Consider the following 21,560-nt stretch of genomic DNA (forward strand, 5'->3'; position numbering starts at 1 on the left):
AATCAAAGCTGCACCTATCAGTCTCACATGGATCAATGTAACAGTATAACAGACATACAGCAAATTCCGTGATGGTTATTGTAATTATCAACATTGAACTACTGTAGTCATTATTATTACTGTGACCACAAATAACATCAACCATCATCACTGTCATTATGATGACCACCAACACCACCCGGTGTCTTCAGGGTTTACAGACAGTGACTGAGTCTACCTGGAGTACATAACCACAAGAAAGCCAAACAACAACAAGTAAAGCAGACCAGAGAGTGAAGGGCGGGTTGAAGCTTACCTTCGCCATCTGTGCCTGGACTCCGCTGGCTTTGAGCGAGGCCACAGCCTTCTGGGCTGCTGCAGGGCTGTCAAAGTCCACAAAGCCATAGCCTGTACATCCACGTACACACACAGACAACACAGAAGAAGAAGATAAGGAGATGGAGGAGTCAGGGTGAGGAGAAAGGGATTAAAAAAAGACAAAGAAAAAGGAAATATCAGTCAATGTTATTCTGAATATTACTGAGCAAAACCAGTGAAAATCCAAGCCCATGTTTCGTTTTCAACACTGAATAAATCCCAGAAATGTGTCAAAATCAAGTCAGGTCATGTATTAAAGAAAGCTGCTAGTTCACCCATTTAAATGCATTTTAGCAGAGAACATCAACGGGATTGGTGTCATAACAGTAACTCTTGCCATCTTGTTTATGATCCAACAGATCCTCTAATGGCTACACAAGTTTTTGTGTACTACGGCTCTTTTTAATGAATTCATGTCTATGTTTTGTAATGTCTCTAATGTCTTTCAGTGTACTAATGGCTGCCCACCATTCATTTTCTGTAGATGTATACATATTCTATACAGTGTGTAGTGACTCAATGCTGAAAAGATTCTTTACTTTTGCATGTAAAATCCACTGGCTTCCTATGGTCTTAGATTCTATATCCAACTGAAGTGCATGCAAGCTCATATCCTCCCTGTGAAACACAAACTCTGTCTGTCTGTAGTGGTCAGTGCTGTATGCCTCTGCACCAGCGACATCCTCTACATTTAATGTAGCAATTAAAGTGATTCAGAGTCTTGTTTAAACAAATAAAGACACAAAGAGAATGAGCATCAGTCGATTTTATTACGATGTAGTCTGCGTCATTTTGTGTACCTCGTGTACTTTTGTGTGTGTGTGTAGTGTATCTGTAAGTTGCTGATGTCTAGGATGGGCCCTTCAGGAAACTCTGAAGGACAAAAGATCTGAACACACACATAGCATCCGCTACTTTCAAAAATACACCCTGTTTTATTGGATAACATGGATGGGGCTGGAAAAGACATCAAATAGACAGAAAGAAGTAAAAGCTTTATTGTTAAGCACCAAGTCACCAAAGCAATTTCCTTGTATGTGTAAACCTACTTTTGATTTTGATTCTGCAGTACATGAGAGTTTGCGTGCAAATGAGTGTTGTATGTGAACAAAAGTGAGAGACTGATTTTGACTGTGTCTGTGTATATGAAAGAACAATAAAAAAAGAGACACTGACACACATGCATTAAGCCAATGAGAAAAATGTTCAGAAAGCACAGAAGCTTTGAAATTCCAGCTGCAGTTTTGAGTGGGCTGCATGTTAACACAATTAAATGATCCACATTTCAAAAGCCTCACTCATTACAATCCTAAATGTAAACATGTTAAGAATGAGGGAATAAACCATCCCTCTCTCTCTCTCTTTCTCTCACACACACATCATTCTGAACATCTGTTCTGTCTGTCTTTTCCAGGACTTGGAGCCGCGTTCTGTTTTGCTGATAAGCAGATGATTTTTTTATTGTTCAAAGGCAGCAAGCTGCTTTCACAGCAAGATATGTACTGCACACACAAATATTTACACTGTTGCTAATGAGAAACCCATAATTTAGCCAAAATAGGATAACACAAATACACATGCAAGTTCTTACTGTAGTATGTACACATAGACTATGCAGACATTAACAACTGTGACAAACACACATCCAGAAAAGCATAGATACAAATATACAGGATGCAGAGTAAACAGATTCATAAATATATGCCAACATGCACACCACATTCACAAGCACTCAGGTTTTTTATCTATATTTATCTAATTAGGGACACCAAAACAGCTGAACTAATTGAGAATGCACAAACATACAGTATTCATCAGTAGCCTGGCAAGATGCTTTCATTTTATAACAGAATTTTTGAAAAGTTCCACATCTCACACTTTTAACTAATGGGTGTTTGTTTAACCATAGACTGAAATAAAACCCAAAACCCAGTTCACAATGGATAATTCAATCACCAAAGTCCAAATTATTAGTATTTTGTCTGATGGCAGTAGTACCAGCAGTGGACATGGTTGCTGAAGTCGAGTGACTGTACTGAAAAAGCTGGTGCTTTAAAGGGGAAGTCCACCAATTTTACACATCAAAGTCTGTTCACAAGTGTATACTGCTGTTGGGAAATACTGCTGCATTTGTGGAAAAAGGTGTATAAAGCATTTTGTGGCTCCAGAGGGAGAAAACCGAAACATCTAAAGTTACGTCATTTAAGAGTTGACTACATATTTGAACATTTTGAAAATCTGGGGTGTGGAGTTACAAAGAAGTGAGGTAACAGACCTCTATAGCCCTCTCCTCATCCTTGCTTGAGCATGGTGGCTCTTTGTTACATTACCTGCTGCTAGCATAAACCCACCCAAATCTCTGAACAATCCATTGGTGTTCGTGTTTCATTCTGGGTAAATTGTAGGGATTTGTTGAGTGTCACTTTGGACTGCATGTTAGAAAAATGGTCACAACAATGGTCCCAAAAGTTAAGAGAATATCATCGTCCTTACCAAACAAGGAACAGGATACATAAAGATAGTGAATAGTGAGTTCAAAGGATAGTTTGCAAGTTCAAAGTTAAAGGAACAGTGGTTACACTACCTGGACAGGGCAGAAAAAGGATGCTTTCAACGGCTGCAACGCCGTGTAGCTACGCTGTACGCACGTAGCCATGCATTTATACTTGTGCGTCGGTGTGTCCGTCATTCTGCAATTACACCCCCAAACCCTAGTCAGCGGTAGCGCTACAGCGTCCACTGTGTTGACTTTGCCGTGCCGTAATGTGAATGGGGGTAAAATTTTCTACATGCGGCTGTCATAGCCTTTTCAAATGTTATCGACCGAGTGGATCACATTCTGATAGTGAAACAAGTCATTTCGTTTGGGTTGTGACACTCAAATATATTGATCCACCGTGTTACAGACGCTGCTTTGGCCACTAAGTCACTTCAAAGCACAGGGCATTTCTTGTCAGCTCGGAGGCATTGTGAAGCTTCCCAGCCGACCAATCACAGTTCTTACGGTCCGCGTCGCCTCAGCGTGTAGTTACATTTTTGATGAGGTGCACGTCAGGGGGCTACTCAGAGTCTACGCCGTCATTTTGACGCAGAAGTATAAATTGCACTTGAGGTCTCTACTGAACGCAGATGGTTTCCATGCCAGAACTCCAATATGTACACCACTGCTGACTCAAAAGCACAAGAAAAGTCGGCTCTAATATGTGGTGGCTCGGTGATGCTCTGATGCTGCTTTGCATCCTCTGACACTGGTAACCTGCAGTGTGTGGAAGGCAAGATGGATTCATTGAAGTATAAGGAAGTCCTAGGAGAAAATGTCATGCCGTCTGTGAGGAAACTTGGGTGTCATTTACCTTCCAACAGGACAATGATCCTGAGCATACCTCAAATTCCACCAAGGCTTGCTTGTAGAAGAAGTCCTGGAAGATTCTACAGTAGCCATCACAGTCACCTGAGTTGAACCCCATAGAAAATCTCTGGTGGGATTTGAAGAAGTTGGTTGCAGCACGCAAACCCAAGAATATTACTGAACTGGAGGCCATTGCTCATGGAGAATGGGCCCCAGGAACGCTGCCAGAAGCTTGTGTCTGGCTATGCATCTCGTTTACAGCATGCATAACAGCAAAAGGGTAATATAACAAGTACTAAAGCTGCTTGCCATGTTGAATAATCTTGAGACTGGAGAAGTTATTATAAGTTGCATTTTCAGTGTTAGAGGCAATGTCATGCTATCCTTGAAGTATTGTATGTATGTATGGTAGGGTAACCTTACAATGATTATGACATAATTTTATATCAAGAATCATAACAACAATACTATATACTATAACTTTTAGGAACTCAGTATTATACCTGATGACTTTATTTAACTACTGTACTATAAGGACTTCTGTCTGTTTTTATTTATCTGACAGTGGAATAGTATTTTGATTATGAGGTATTAGTATAATACTATAGGGATTAGCATATTTGCACAGCTTTAATACAGGTTATTTTGCTAAAGTTGAACACAGTCAGTGGAATATTCATAACTAATGGTGGTAACTTATTGTGCTAATAGGAGATTCTGTAGAGTGAAAACATAGCACTTAGGTGTAATCTGTCAATTCTGCCAGTTTACGACCATCAAACTAGAGACTTGCAATGTAACCAAGAGACACTTCTTGGAGCTGCTCTGTTTACAGTGATTTACCAATCAACTGTGTAGCTCATATCAAATGTGTGCTTGGTATTACAGTGCCATAAAATTGAGTCCATGTCTCAGGAGTCTTATAAACAATCTCTTAATAAAATATTGAGCTGTTGTAGATGTTGGCATGTAATCTAGCTTTGACTTGCACATTTTAGTTAGTCCTTACATCTAAAGATGCCTGCGTGTCAGCTTGGGCAGGCAAATATGTCACATTATTCACTGTTCGATAGGCATGAATGATAGATATATTTTTTCTCCAAGTGCTCATCTCAGTGACATTGACTCATTGTAATAGAACATCAGCCTTGAAACTCGCCATTTGAGTTAACTGTGTTTCTGAAAATGTATTTGCCCCTCTCCCCAGGGAGGTCAGAGGTATAGTATCAGCGATGGAACACACCCCAGGAGCTGGTAGGGACTCGGTGTCGTGCTCAAGGTCGCTTCAGGTTGATGAAAGCTTGTTGAGTAAGCAGATGCCTACCTTCCAAGCTGATGGACAGATTCCCAAATCACTGGGCCACTCTTCTGCCCAACATGTCATTTGTAAATGATCATATAATCTATACACTAAAACCTACCCTCTTCAGTTTGGTGAAAACTCTCATCTCTCAAGCGATGGGTCTTCTGAGCACGATGATAAGGACATTTCCAGAGAAGGGAAGAATGAAAATAATATCTTTGAATTATGTAATCCTTCACATTTGTGCCCCGTCCCTCCCATCTGTGGCCTTATGATGACACAGAGATGAAAATTCATCTTGCTCAGTCAGGCCTGACAAATATTCCACTCGTGAATGGAAAAAAAACATTTTATTACAAAGTGCGCACACACACACACGAGAATACACACTCATATGCGCTCATAGACACAGATGGAAGCACAGATAAACACAAGTGCGCACACAGACACACACACCCATCCCTAGCTCCCATCTAATCTCCTGAGGTCCCAGAGTTCCTGGCCTTGGGCCATTAGAATGGGCTAACTGTATACAGAGGGAAAAGGACAGATATGGAGTAAAGGAGGAATGGGGGGGCAGTGAGTCGGTGGGAGGGGGAGAGAGTGGCAGACAGAGAGAGAGAGAGAGAGAGAGAGAAAGAGTAAGAATGAGATGAGCAATGGAAGAGGGAGGGCGGCAGGAGACATGGAGACCGGGAGAGGGAGGGCGCTTGTCTTTCGGAAATGGAAATCCTTTACAATCTAAAGTGGTTTCCTCTCCCTTCCTTCCTCCATCCTCTGCTCTGTGCCCTCTCTCTCCCCCAAAGCTCCCACGCTGCTAAATAGAAAACTGTCAGTGTTTTTAACATTGAGCCTGCTACAAAGCTGAGGACTTAACAATGAAAAGATTTATATTATTTCAGAGAACAACATGAAATGACGTTTAATATAACAGTAATTTGAAGGACAGTGTTTTTAGGGCTATCGTTCTAATGTATTCATATTAATATGTGCTATATTCATATATTTACATATTGTTCTCGAGAGAAATCAACTTTTCAATGACAAACAATCAAACAAGCCTTGAAGCCAGTTTTGCACTCACTGAACAGCGCTTGGGGGCGTTTTAAAAGCCCAGGATTCATCAAATTTCAGAACACCACAAAAGCACTGATATGAAGTAAAATCATCACAGATATTGGGAGCACAAGGCTGTCACATGACAAAAGCTGTGTACAAACTGACTGAACACCATCCCTGCAGACTGCAAAGGATGAAGTCTGTGTTTATTTACCTGTCTCTTTGTCTAGATCTCTCACGCTTTCCACCTCTCTCTTTCTTCCTGAAAAGAAGAGGCTGTCTGCTAAATCATCAGTTTCAAAGGGTCCCCTTCCTTTTCTGTCAGCCCCAGGTTATTTTTACCCCCACCCTCCACCTCCCCATGTCTCCCCAATCCATCGCTCCCTTTCCAAGAGAACTCACTGTGCCAATTTGTACTCTCTTAGTCACGCTAAGCACTTATCTTGTCCCCACTGAATGCCTCTGCAATCAAACCAACACTTATCCGGTTGTAAGGCATTCTAATGGCCGACTGATAATGAAACGCCTTCATTGTGAGTTAACAACTGGCTAAGAGATGTATGAAGTCTACATCACAAGCAGTGAAACTGCTGATGAGGGCCACAGCCTGTAAAAATTGCTTATGTTGCTACAGCTGCAGCTGCTGCATTCTGGGGATTGTGTGCATTAAATAATAAGCATATATGTATTGCTGGATGTGTCGGTTTACACTTTCAGAAAGTCTCTCTAATGATTAGTATTCATAAATATTTGAGCTGACACAAATAAAAGTGTAATAAAAGACAGTTAAACTATTTTGTGTTTGAGCTGCAAAGTGTTATTTAAATTTAAATTTCACTGTTTTTTGTATATTGTTGATGTTTTTAAATCTAATTTTGACACATTTGTTCATGCCGTGCACTTTCTAAAGGGCACATTACCCAGGAGCAGAGGTACCTTTCTGACTCTTTGCCTATTGTCCTTGTATATCTTTAGCTAATCTGTATTTGACTCTAACATTTGATTTATGTGCACACATACAACAGCTCATTCTTGCAGTTGCATGCCTTTACAGGTGACTACTCCAGCTACAAATTCAAACCTTCTGTATTGATTCTTAGCTCAACTACGCTAGCCCACAAAAATGTGACTGCATATGTTTTAACCAGACTGTGAACTAGCTACTTAAGTCTAGAGCCATTAATTGATGGTGCAAATCATCCGATGAGCTGCTGAGTATTAAATGCCAGCCCTTCGGTCTTTTTACTTGCATTATTAGTATTGGAAGCAAATTTCACTCACTGAACTATTTATCTGATTTCTGACAGAAATCCAAGAGAAATTAACATGGACAGCGGATACACAGGCAGTTCTGTTTATAACTGCATTGCACATGCACGGTCCACACAGACAGTTGTGGACAAAAGGCAGATGACAAGCTGGACACTCCCGGCCATGCAGATGTGGAAGGTACATATTTTGAGTTTAAGTGGTGGTATTTTATAAATTTTCCTATTGTCAACAAAATCCCATGAGACCAACACCTACAATACGTTGATACATCATTCAATACTTTCCTACTTCACTACCCTGTCTGTAGCTCTTAGCCTCAAGCCTATTCATTCTTACGAAAGATGTAAATCTTTAAGGTCACAAATTCAGTGTATCATTTTTTTGTTTTTTTTGTAATTGCCTTAAACAAGTGGACACTGTAGTTTTTAGCATACATAACAGATGTATATATTGTATTTGGTGAGGATTATTTTCAGCTGCAAATTAATACACATTTGGTGCTTTATTGAGTATTTTTGGGAACAGAAATGTATATACAAAAATTACTCAAAACAAACCCCTGTGCCCATGTCCGTGGTAATGAAGGAACATGTCACCAAGTGCCAACCAAGTTTATGGATGTGATCAAAGGAGTTCTGTGACACAGAGGAAAACACAATATCATGCTTTGGCTACAATGACAATACTTGTTATAGTAGGATCAAGTCATCGGTGGTCTTTCCATTGTATTTCTTAACAATAAGAAAATTATAGAATATTGCCAATTAAGCACTGTATGTAAAATACCCTTTTCAGATGCAATGTGATTTAAAATAAAACATATTGTTTTTCATTCTCGAATCATACTAAAAAGAAGCATGAAGCCATAACATAATAACCAAGAGTTGGAGTACTGAGGCTGTATTGAACCAGGTTTTTAAAACTGCATTTCAAGTAACACCAATGAACAAATTTAATGAGTTGAGAAAATGGAAGAATAACTGATAATTATCACTCGGGTTTTAGAATTTTGTGCTTTCCCACCAGCTATGCTGTAATGATGTCAGGACAGGCATTTCAATATGCGTTCAGGGCTCAACGCCATATTTGATAATGTGATGCCAAAGCAGGTACTGGAATGATGAAGACTGTAGGATTTATATAACTGGCCATGAGAAAGATCCAAGATAATAACGGAAGTAAAAGAGTTTTCAGGGGAGACTCAATGACGTTTGGTGTTCCCATTATAAAGTTAAGACAGGCAGGACAGCATTCATTTACTCAAAATATTTTATCTTAAGCAATCAGAGCGGATGAAGTCTCAAATTCGCATTAACATCTCTGTCATCGGTATCAAACTGGCTTTTCCTTCACTCATACCACTGAAGCTGATGTGCTGATTACAGGGCATTTGTGCCTCTTGTCCTAAACCATGTCAGTATACCTTTCAGTACAACCCTGGCAGATGAGCAGCAATCATGCTGAACACATGCTCTTGTGTGCCTCTTCAAAAGCAGGCAACTACAATCATATTGATTAGGGCTTTGTTCAGACCACTCCAACAATCAAGCAGACCCTCATCAGAAGACACTTGAGTGAGCCTCATTCACCACGGAGACAATTTTAAACACATTGCTATCGTATGGTGTTCTCCGTTTTGATTTGGCTAATGACAACAATGCTTAGCTCTAAGTATCATTAGGGTGCAATCCTGAAATCAAGATAAGTAAAACAAAATAAAGGTACTCTAGAAGTGCATCATTTAGATAGATTATAGGATGACATGCTCATTATGGCAGTTAATACTGTTGTGTTGTATACAGTGTAAAAACACAAACCCTTGCCACATAGCCAAACACACATTTCTGAGGCAAAACACATGGACTTGCAACGGTGCACTGGGTGACTCGCACAAGTCATTTGTTGTAATTTGACATCACACTTTCTGTTCACAGTCATTTTAGACCATAGTAAAAACCTTTGGGGATTGATTCAGTGGGGATGCAAAAATGTACAAGAGGAAGGGATATATTAAAACAAAACCACTCTCTATAGTGCACTCATTGGTCTGCCTTTAAGCTGCCAAGTTTATTTGATTCTCAACTGATGTTATTCAGCTTAAAGTCTCATCTCAAAATCTGAGTTTGTGAAGGACAGGGTGACTTTGCAAGGCAACAGATAACCACACAAGATAAAGTCAAAGAATTCTCACCCACCTTTGCATTGATTGGTGTTCTTGTCCAGGATGGCCTTTGTTGACACAATCTTCCCATATCTGTAAAAGCAACAATAAACATTTGCATTAGCTGTTGAATAACTTTATTATTATTGTTTGGGTTTTTTTACATCGGGAGCAATATTTGGTTGTTGTTTGAGTCTTATGCAAACACATTTTAGCCACGCTGCAAGGCTCTAGCGTGTCAGTCAGTCATTTTGTCCCTGTTTCAGGCTGAAATATTTCAACAATTAATGGATGGAATGCCAAGAAATCTTGTACAGACATTCCCCAGAGAATTATTTGTTGTGATCTTGTGATCCCCAGACTTTTCATTTGGTCAACACATCCTCATACCATCCTCATACCTAGATGACAAAATAGGTCAATTGTCCCAAAACTGACTGAAGACTGTTCGTTCCCCAAAATGACATATATGACAGTCCAGTGACGGGCTTACTGGACCGGAAGTATATGACAAGTCATGTGACATTAAACACATGGTTAACGTTGTGAAATGGTTTGGATTAGGCAACAAAACTGTCTGGTAAAGTTGAAAAGTTAAAGTTGAGTTAAAAGATTGTGGTTTGGGTTAAAACAAGTACATTATGTATGTTGTAAGTGATGTAAGTAACATGACTTAAGTACGTAACGTTATTTAACCTACCGGTTACTTGGTTTCACACGGAACTTGAACCTCGGTCTCCTTGATTAAAGTCTTGAGTTTGTTTGACCCATCTCTTCTTACGCAGATTTTGCTGATTTTTATACTATGTCACCTGACTTCCTCCTGTGCAACCATCATATGGCCACTCAAGGTCGTGGCCTAACTTGGGCAAAGTTTTCATATAGCACTCAGGTAAAAGTTTTAATTTGTCTAGTGACATTTCCATCAGCTTTGTTTTGTGTTTAGTGCAAGTAAGCAAATGTTAGCATGCTAACATGCTAAAATAATGGTGAATATGGTAAACATTATTCCTACTAAACATCAGTGTGTACCTTGCATAGACTGACAGTGGTACCTAGGCAGAAAAAAGCAGAATCTAAATTCAAAAAATGTTACTTCCTCAATGTTTAGGTGAAACTGTAAAGATGTTTTTCAAGAGGACACAACTGAAGAATAACATAAAATAAAATAGGCCCACAAAATTGGAGAAAGCCTGACTGTAACAGTTTCTCGGGGTGTCCACAAAACAGTCCACCTCAGTTACAAATTCTGTCTATGCTTCTATCTATCCATTCTGTCCTTATCTGTTTCAAATCCCACCCGCTGGCTTCAGAAGTTAGAACACAGACAGTACTGTCTCATGAATGATGATGATAACCAGACATCTGCATGGCAGCCAATCTTGCTTGAAGGGCCTATAAGAGAGACAGACAACCTCCATACCTCTTTCTATCTGTTCTCTCTGCCAACTTTTAATGTCTCCTGTCTGTTTCGCCACCTTGCTCTCTGTCTTACGTTTGATACCTCGGCTTCTCCCTTTGTCTTCTTCCCTTATTTTCTCCTCTATCCCACTTCTATTCTCCAGCCTCCTGTTCTCAGAAAGAAGTTAATAATGTTTCTTATCAGCCCAGGTCTTGAGAAGTAGGAAACAGACAGGAAAGTGAGAAAGAGGCTGAGAAGGTATGAGGAGAGAAGAGAGAGAGAGAGAGAAAGAGAAAGAGAGAGTAAAACAGAGACGGGGGGGGGGGGTCAAAGAAAGCTTGGATCACTGCCTGGTTCTGTGGATGAGCCTTTTTAATTAATCTTTTAACACTGCTGCACAATGACTGACTAGCTGGCCAAGTGACTATCAAACAGATTGACAGACTGACAAGCTGGCTCACGGCCACAGGTGAGGGAGTATATTCACTAGAGAAAAACAGGGAAACAACTAGGAGGGAGACAGAAGCAAAAGAGAAACCAGAAAACACAATGTGGGAGGTTATGAGCTGAGAGGGTGAAAAAAAAAGCGGAGGGAGGGGGAGAGAGACTCGGAGGAATGAGAAATAGACGAGGAGAGGGAGCGCAGTCAGTCAAAAGATAAAAAGAGACACTGAAGGCAAGGAGGAAGCAAGGTAGTCAGGGAGCGATAGAGAGATAGTAAGAGGTGTTTAATAAAGAAGAGATCACTTAGTTGTCACCATCAGGAGAGTCTCTGTCAGCCAACTGCTTCTATCAGTGAGAAGAAGAGAACAGAGACTTGCTCACACCACCCTGACAGCCTCACATTAAACTCTATTGGGACAGGAGATTTTAGAAATAAAGACGGAAAAAAGGCCTTTAAAGGCTGATATCACACATAACAGGACAGCTGAGCAGCTTATGATCTTGAAGTTGGTAGAGAGAAAATCGCCACTTTTTGTTTTCAAACAGTGCTCAATTTTCACCCATTTTCCTGCAATTTAAGCTATTTTTAGGGTATTTTCAAATCCACCGATTGTGACTGGATAAAATCAAACCTAATCTTTGTCAGGATGCTGTTTGACAAAGTCATGGCTTGTGGTAAACAAGGTTGTTAGCCTATGGTTTGGGGAGCAATCCAACCATTGCAGACAAAAAAAACAGTCTGAAAAAACAAGGCAGGACTAATCGCCCACACATATACGTAGAGATAAACACACATGCAGACGTACACGCAAGGCAACATCACAGATCAAAAACACCAAAGCGGTAATCACACACATTACACACAACCATCTGGCAATAGCCGGCTCTTTGTTGACTACTGCCTGACTGTGATTCAAACATGGTGTGTGTCAGTGTGTGAGTGAATGTGCCTGGACATATTTAAGTATACAAATACTTGTGTGGGTGTGATTCCTTGCAATTGTGTGTGTGTGTGTATGAATGCATGACAAAGATCTCATGCACCATCGGTGTTCTGGCAGGTTGTTTTTCCCAGCAGAAAAGTGAAACATTTCCAGACTGTTTGTTCGTTTGTGTGTGTATGTGAGTACTTGTGCATGTGTGTGAAAAAGAAAGAGACTGAGAAGGAGCGAGAGAAAGACAAAGAGAGAGATACCTGGCTCGACACATTATCTTATCTTGGAAAAATATGTTCACAGTCGTCTGTTTTTTACAAAGTGGAAAACAAATACGGCATGAGTTTAATGTGTGGCTGTGTGTGCATTATTGTCAGAACAATGTGTGTGACATTCGAGTATGAATCCACCTGTTCCCTCTGTAGTTAGCTGGACTGGAAAACAAAAGGAGAGGAGAGGAGAGGAGTGATGACGCCATGGCCTTGGGGAAATGTCAAATTACCACAACACTGCGCCATCCAAAATGGCGTCCCACTCTGGACTTGATTCAATGGTAAAATTTCATTTTATCCAGACAGCTACAGCAATTATTGTGGTGAAGAAATGGAGGAAAGTATTGATAATAGATCAGATGAAGTAAGGTTGAGTGCAGAATGTCCTGTTCTGTGTTCCAGTCTCAGCTGGGACATTGATTCCAGCAGAAGCCTGGAGCCAGTTGAAGTAACATCAACCTGCACTTGACCCAACAGCAGTGACACAAGGCACTCATAAACACTATTCAAATACTAACAACATACCAACAGAGGACTACAAGGAGCCAGATGGTTAGGGTTAGCATTTCCTTATTCCATTACTTTCCATTGTGCCAAAGGAACAGTAATGAATAGGTTCTGAAAGGAATCTGAGTATGTAATTTGCTTCCATTGGATGTTCATCATGAATAAAGAGCCTGCTATGGAAATAAAGTGTGAAGCAGCAGTGGAGCAATTTTCCAACAAGCTTGAAAAAGTGATCTAAGCCACAGCTAGATCTGGAGTTCTGTAACCAAACTTTTCTCTTCCCTGTAATATAAATAAAAGGATGCTCTTTCTGTGTTTTGAGTCATTGTATACAGGGAGACATTTCCAATCTGCTCAGTTGATTCCCTTCCTTCCCCAGTTACGTTTGTAATTGTCAGTCCCATCCAGATGACAACACTTTTACTCCCAATCCTGAGATTTCCTGATGTGTGTATAACACAGCTTGTACCTCAAAACACGGGTAATTCTGAATCCAGACTTTTAACAGAAGATGTGATCATATAACTGCATGTTTCTAACCATAACAATAAGAAGTTGATTTTGCACTTTGGAGTGAAATCCTTCAAATTCATTGATATTGCCTCGCTACATAACTCCTAACCCTGCAGAAATATCTACATTTGGTCAACAAGTTGTGTTTATGTCATAGAGTACTTGCCAGGAGTACCTTGCTAACCTTAAATACTCTATTGTCTTTGGCTTCATAATGCTAGAAACTCAAACAACACAATACTAAGCCAGAAAAGCGCACATTTCCACAGCATCAGCCTGGAGTTGGGCTGGTGGGGAGATTCACCTGTCAGGCTGACTTTATATAAAAATCCTTTTAGGAAAAGCTACGCGTCTTCTTTAAGACATGGAAACTCTTTAGAATCCTTTCCAAAACTGAAGTTTTGTTTTTTTCCACCAAGAAATGCGATACACAAAGAACAGTAAGACCACTGAAATTGACAGTATTTTCCAGGCTGTCGAGATTTGAGGTGGAACGTCAATATGAAATTCAGTGCACCCAATTTTGGCAGGCTTGACAAAATCTGTGTGCACCCAGGCTGTGTGTGTTTGTGTGTGCGTGTGTGTGTGTGTGATGTGGTAATGACAGTCCTCAGAGGGCCCTCACAGCAGCAGATCTGTTTTCATTTCCTTGTGGAACACCGTCAGCCTATGGATGCTCACCGTTTGATGTCTACTGAACCACAGTTGCCACACACACACACACACACACACACACACACACACACGCATCATTTCCACATTCCTCCATAATGTGACTGTATATATATATTATGTATATGCTCTGTATATGCATGTTCTGTGTGTTTGTAAGCGGTGTGTGTTCTGTCTTGGGCTATGCATGTGTTTGAGTATGTGTGGGAGCGTATGCATGAGCGTACACACAGGTTGGTCTCTGTGTGTGGCATCTCCTAATTGGGGATACAATACAGCTGTCTTGTCTCTTGCATTTCCCTCATTTCCCCGCGTCTCTGCCAGTTAGACACAGAGGACTGAGAGAGTGCAGTGCTTTCAGAAGTCTTCGTATTCATTCTTCATAAGTAGTTTAAAATGTTCAGGTGCTATAAAGAAATGAATGTGAAAAGGTAATGTGCTGGGGTTTCAGAAGATTGTTTGATGTCACTGAAATATTAAGTTTATCTGCCAAAAGGGCTTTCAATGAAGTTTCAATCAGTAGCTGCAAGGTATAAACAAAAAGCCATTATATTTTCAGAAAAAGCATATTTTTCTTTTCTTTTCTTATCCTTATTTTTCTTTCAACTGATAATACTATGGGGTATTGATAGGGAAGTGTGAACTTTTGCCATAAAGATATATGTCAGACCAAATAGCCGTGTATTACTTCAGTATTGGGTAAATTACATCCCTGGCCATAAGTCTTCAGAGAGCTCAATACTGTCTACATTCTCCTAAATATAGGATATTTTTATCAATAAAATAGTTAAATTAATAAAACAGTTAAATTAAGTTCGACAACACCAGAGTGTTGGCAAAAGAACATGACTGTTGACCCTAAGGGCCAGGTTTTTACTAGAAAAGAACAAGGTCGTAAGACGCGTTGTTCGACCATGTCGGAAAAGGTGATCATCATAAAGAGGGGCAAGGCTAAATAATAGTTCAAATGGGAAAAACAACGCATGCATTCTGACAGTCTCTCCTGGAAGACATAATTATAGTGTCGCACAATAAGTGACAGAAATAGATGTGTAACTGCTGAAAAATTAGAGGTACAGAGAGAGATGTTTAAACCTTGCTTGCTTTGTCACCTCTGAACATGCACCCCCATTTCCGCCATTGGAAAGTTTGTGTGTGTGTGTGTGTGTGTGTGAGACCACCTGGCACTTTTGATGAAGTATACTAGCAGCTTTACCCTGCTGATTTGTAGGTACACCTACACAGGTGATTTCACTTATTTGGCTGATTAGAGCTCCTCTCAGGAATGTGTGGGCATGTGCTCTGTGTTTGATTGACACATGCCTCACTCTCAGTTACTGTACTTTTGTCGTTCTTATGTATGCATGAAGTTGGGTGACCTCATGTTATTCCCAGCATATATCTTGTCATTTGCCCATTAGCTCCATTCTCCTATTTTTTGAGATTTTTTTCCCAACCTACCTAAAAGGGATGTCAATAAAGGAAACTATCACTGTAACAGTATCAGATAAGAGTATCAGATGTAGAGCAACATTTCAGTCCATACTGTATTTGTAACTCCGTAGGAAAAATGGACACTTACCAACAATATTACTGCTCCTATTCAAGGAAAAACTTGAAGCAGTGTTACTTTGTCCCCAGAGTTTTGTTCATTAAACAGTAAGATAATTAAATATGGAATCTTTCTTAATGTTAGATAATACTAATAATAATTTCAGGACAGAAAGATATTTCCAGGGTTCAGGTTTCATATCAATCAAGTGCTACCAAAACATCAAGAACATTCGTGTGAAGCTTTTCAAATTTCCATGTGCCAATCTGAAATGGTTAATCAGAATCAGAATCAGAAATACTTTATTGATCCTCATGGGGAAATTCTTTTGTCACAGTTGCACTTGTCAAAGGTAGATAGATAAAGAGTATATAAATATAATAGTATAAATATATAAAATAAAGACAAATATAAAGGCGTGTGGGTATGTACAATATTTACATTATTAAGAATTATTATGGTGAACCAAAAAGGACAAGTGAATAAATAGCAGCAGAGAATATTGCACATTAATTATTAAACAGGTAATATTGGACAGAAAATAGGTAATGAGGTCTAGTTTAATAACTGTGTCAATAAAAGTGTCAGACGCTTAAAGGAAGAAGTTATAAAGTTTGAAGGAGGAGTTATAAAGTTTAAAGTTAGAGCAAGACTTTGTTGCTGATGATGATTAATGAGATACTGTGAACTCATTGAGTGTTTTATATTCTTCTTCAGTGTTTTCTCCTTTGAGTGGCTTTGAGTGGTTAAAACTTGTCCTTTATCATGATGGATGGATGGATGGATGGATGGATGGATGGATGGATGGATGGATGGATAGATAGAGAGTAGTGAATCAGTGGTAAGCCTGAGAGAGACAGACAGACAACAAGTGTGAGTGAAAGCGAGCGAGCAAGAGAGAAATTGCCCTTGTGCGCCGCTTTAGATTCCGTTCACGTTCTGCTCTGTCCCCAGACGTTAAAAGTGTGTCCATAGTTTGGGCGACCGGGGGAGTGATTGGAAATGTCAGCTGACAACAGCACTTTTCACTGACACTCTGAGAACTGGCACAGAGACAGAGAAAGAGAGGGGAGAGGGGGGATGAGGGATAGAGGGAGGGGGCAGAGAGAGAAGGATGAAGGGAGGAAACAAGGAGGATGACAGAATGGGAAAGGAGAGGATGGCACTTGTGGGCGAGCCTGTACGTAAAAAAGCCTCGCTTGGTAACAATAAGGATGAGGACGACATTGATTTGAAAGCGCGCGTGTGTATGTGTGTGCATGTGTGTGCATCAGTGTCAAGGGACTGTCCCTCTGTTATTCACTGTAACTGTGAATGAAATGCCTGTTTGTGTGTGCGCATGTGTGCATGTCATGTCAGTGAGTGACAGGAAACTGCCACTCAGTCTATTTCTGAAAGCCGGAGAGATTTAGAATACCAAGGCTAAGACTGCTGTCCAACTGCAAACACCCTCCCTGACTGACCTTTCCTAAATGTTACTGGCCACTTGGCACACTGACTGGGCCTCTAATGAAACTTTTATTGGCCCCTATTTTTCACCCTGTTTCTCCAGAATGCCTCCAGGGCTAAGCTGAAATACAACAGGCTTGAACTGCAGCTGACACGCAGAAGGACAAGGTATGGTGTGGAGCGTGTGTGTGTGGTAAAGTCTTCACATTTAATCTTTATCTTCCTTTCTTTATTCCAAAATCAATTAGATCAATTAGAAATATTTACGAGATCATTTAAAGCCCTTACCTGCAGAATATTTAGCTCAATATATCATTCTCCAATTACATTTGACAATAACAGGAAATAGCTGTAGACAAACGAGACCTTCTCTGGGAGAGCTGGTTTATTATTTGCATTACATTCTGTGTTGACTCTAGTTTGTCCACACGGGGACAAACTGCAGGATCGACTTTTAGCACGAAGGAAGAGAATAGATAAGAAGTGTCCAACAGGCGATGTTACTACAGTGAAGGAATGATCAGGTTGACCACACCATTCACCAATTTAATATCAAGGGGAATAGACACGCTCAAAAATATTGCTGTGGGTGTAATGTTACCTCTGAAGGTAACATGTTAGCGGAAATGCCGAAACGTCTCAATCAAGTTTCTTTCAAGCCCAAGACAAATTTCCCTCAATAAAGATAATCTTGATGTATTTTTGTGCGCAATTACGATCCAAATCATTTAATAAAAAGTATTGATGTTTAAATTTGTCTCATGTAATAAATTAAATAAATCAAATGAATAATTTAAAACTGCATTAAGAAAAATATAACCTTCTTAGTCATAGGTTTCATTAGAAGTTCCATTTTGTAATTATCCCACAGAAAAATATCACCCTCGTCCATACCCTGTGAATGTCCAACATGATGGGAAACAACATTATAGTTAATTAGTTCGCACCTCTAAAACGAGAGACAGGTGACGGAGGGGGAGAAGTCGGTCAAAAAGTCAAACCATTTGCCTGATGAAGGTCTAGTACCGAAACATTGTTGATATACATTTCTTGCAAGTTAGACAGTTTATACATAATACAAAACAACTATTGCTACTAACAGGATTTGCTCAGATGTGACATAGCTGCTGGTGAATAATTAGTATATGATTTCATCAACAACACCAATCTTGGAGATCAGTTCTAATATCGCTCTTACTAAAATGTTAAGAGGATTGGCAAATGATCTTTGCAATAGCTTCTGTGAATTACTGGATTGTCAAAATCATCACATTTCAAATTCTACTAATATCACTAGCATTAACTACAATGCAATCACATTTTCTATTCCGCCTAATTTTTTTACTCACTGGAATGAGCGGAGTGACTTGCCAAGCTGTAAAATATTCCAATGTCTTTAAACAAGAAATGTCTTCAATCGTCCAACATATCTTATAAAGACTGAGGTGTTTATATCTTCTGCTGATGGACAGAAGGATGTGTGTGTCCTTGTGCAGCATATGTGTAGATGACCCAGTACCGAAGGGAGCGGATGGGTTAGGCCCAGCTGGGTTGTGTTTTTTCCTTTGAGGAAGCACAGGGAGAGGGACAGAGAGGTCAAGAGCAAACTGTTGATCCTCATTATAAGCTGCTGTTGGACTCACGCAAAACGAATTACGACAAGCTGAACTGAACAGAGCTCAGCTGCACTGAAGGATGCATCTGCAGAGCGAGGACAGGGTAAGATTAAGTTGAATAAAACACAATAGAACTCACGGCTGGCAGAGTTTGATGAGGTCCTGGTCGGTGGTGGCAGGTGGCAGGCCTCTGATGTACAGGTTGGTCTTACTAAGCTGCTCCACTAGCCCTCCTCCGTGACCTCCTCCTCCACCTCCACCTCCTCCTGTGGTCCCAGGGCTGGGCGGAGCCATGGGTGGAGGGGGAGGAGCATAGGACTGTTGCAGAGACGGAGAGAGAAAAGGAAAGGAAAAGGTCACTTAAAGTGATAACACAATAAAAAAATCATTTTTTTTCTTAATAATCACAAATTTAAAAAATGTCATAAAAAAGTTATTTTCAGTTTCTGCCTCTCCTAGCCACCTTGTCCTAGCCATTAAACATAACAATAACATTTCTGCTGAACTCACATTCTTTTGAATAATCTTTTCCTGCATCAAGTCCCACATCAATATCTTGATTCAACAGGAAGCACATCAAATTAAGGCAGCAGGATATGTATAATTAGTAGCGCTCATTATAATCATGGTAGCAAGTTTTATAACGAGAGCTTGTATCAATAACAATAACAGGCTGTGCTGCAGCTTAGCATTAACCACTCCAGCTTGAGTTGACAAAGCAATAAACATTCCTATTCAGTCAGTGTTATTATCATGACTGGAGTGACCCTGCTGTAAGTTACAGTTTTTTTCATGTTCATGGAACAGGAAATGTCTCAAGCCATTGGCAGCTTTGTTAAAATGAAGAGGTTTAAAAGTGCTGATGGACAGAGGGCCCTGAATTTGTGATGTGTCCGTGGTGAGTCTTTGCCAAGCGCACAGTAAACAACAGTTTCTCAAACCATACAAGATTGCATTGGGCACTTCTACTGTGCTTTAAGAAGGGCCTGACAAGCTTCCCCTTATGTGCAAACCAGGCCATTCATTGTTTAATCCAGGCCTGGGCCCTTCATAAACCTAAACTTACTCAAACATTTCCTATTGGCCTCCACTGTTAAATTACACAGCTCACTGCTAACTAAATGACTTAAATAGATGACCATTTTGGGCAGGGAGGAAAGGCGAGGATTAATGAGTGTTTGGAACTGATGGGTTCATAGAGCAGCACACCCAGCTCTGCCTGCCCACTGCCTTACACAAACTATTAAGTTAAGTTTGGAGGAAGTAAAGTAAGCAAGCCAGATGGCTCATATGACAACAGCGTTCAAAACACTCTGTCTGCCTCCTCGATGTTTGGAGCAAAACAGCCACGCTGGCTCGACAAAGAAATCTGGTCTCAGCATTGGTCCTGCTGTAGGGAACTGGATGGAACAAGTTCAAGACCCTGCTGCAGTTTGAGATGATCACAGGCCAGTTCCACTGTGTGCCACAATGACAAGAAAAGTGGAGGGAAGAGAGGGAGACAGGTGAGAAGTGTATGAGCTTTGATGTATACTCTATTTGGCGGATGTATGTGCATGCATGTACACAAATGGGAGTCAGCCTGTGTGAGCTTGTGTGTGTGAACCGATGTTTGTGATAATGACAGGTTGTCACCACACAGCGATGTGGAGTCTGAGCCAGCTCTGATATTAATCCATTACCTGTACTTCCCTCAACTGGCACGCATGTCCTTACAGATACACGCACACACACACACTACACACACAAGCACGCTGGCAGCTCAGAAAGACTGCACTAACACATACACAGCAAACACGCAGCAGTAACAGGAGATGGTGCCTGTGGAGTCGTGTCATTTATAGGCCAGTGCCGTACACTAAGCCCAGAATGAGCCTATGCACTTCAACAAAAACATGACAAAGTACAGACATGGAAAAGGCTACAATGGGTAATACTTCATTTTAAAGAGGACCTATAATGCTTTTTCATATTTTCTGGCATGTCTATAATGTTACAATGTCAGATGTTACCATAGAGGAGTCACAGAACTACAATATAGGGCTGGACATGCGGTATAATAGGTCTCCTTTAATGGCTGTGACAAATTCCACTCTATATTGAAAGAATTCCCAACACTGATAATAAATTAATGATTAAAGTCATTTATCAAGCAAAACTGTTTCTCAAACGTGAGGATTTGCTGCTTTCTTTGTTTTATGTCATTCTAAATTGAATAATTTTTGGGTTCTTGAAAATATTGACAGATTAAGATAGAATACAACAGGGTTTTCTCCATTGATAAAGAATGACTAATCATTTCTGTACAAACAAAACCAAGCTCGACTGACTTGAGCCCTTCACTTTGGATCACTGCTATACCACAGTTAGCAGTGCCTATCATGTCGTCACACACGCTCCACTGGGACACTCTGATCACATGATGGTCCATCTGATCCCTGTTTACAGGCAAAAACTAAAGCTCTGTAAACCTGTAGTGAGGACATCAAAGATGTGGACTAGTAAAGCTGTTGAGGGCCTCCAGGCAGGTTTGGACTGTACTGACTGAACATGGTTCAACTTTTGCTGTAACCATCAATCAAATAAATGCAAGCGCACATTCCTACTTTGCAGATCACTTTGTAACGCAAACATCGCACCTACCGTTAACCTTGTGATGGAAAGCTAAAAAACTGTGATAACTTTCCAGAGATACAA

General features: G+C 40.3%; 1 protein-coding gene across 1 annotated transcript in view; it reads right to left on the reverse strand.

Moving 5' to 3' along the window:
- Positions 1-21,560, reverse strand: part of LOC123968115 (RNA-binding motif, single-stranded-interacting protein 3-like) — a 139,339-nt gene that overhangs the window by 65,417 nt on the left and 52,362 nt on the right. The window contains exons 2-4 of the mRNA XM_046044624.1: positions 19,003-19,181; positions 9,536-9,594; positions 296-387 (exon numbers count right to left, since the gene is read on the reverse strand). Of these exons, the coding sequence (XP_045900580.1) occupies positions 296-387; positions 9,536-9,594; positions 19,003-19,181 (330 nt within the window). The remainder of the gene's footprint in view (positions 1-295; positions 388-9,535; positions 9,595-19,002; positions 19,182-21,560) is intronic.

The sequence above is a fragment of the Micropterus dolomieu genome, linkage group LG03, assembly GCF_021292245.1.
Source record: "Micropterus dolomieu isolate WLL.071019.BEF.003 ecotype Adirondacks linkage group LG03, ASM2129224v1, whole genome shotgun sequence".
Lineage (NCBI taxonomy): Eukaryota > Metazoa > Chordata > Actinopteri > Centrarchiformes > Centrarchidae > Micropterus > Micropterus dolomieu.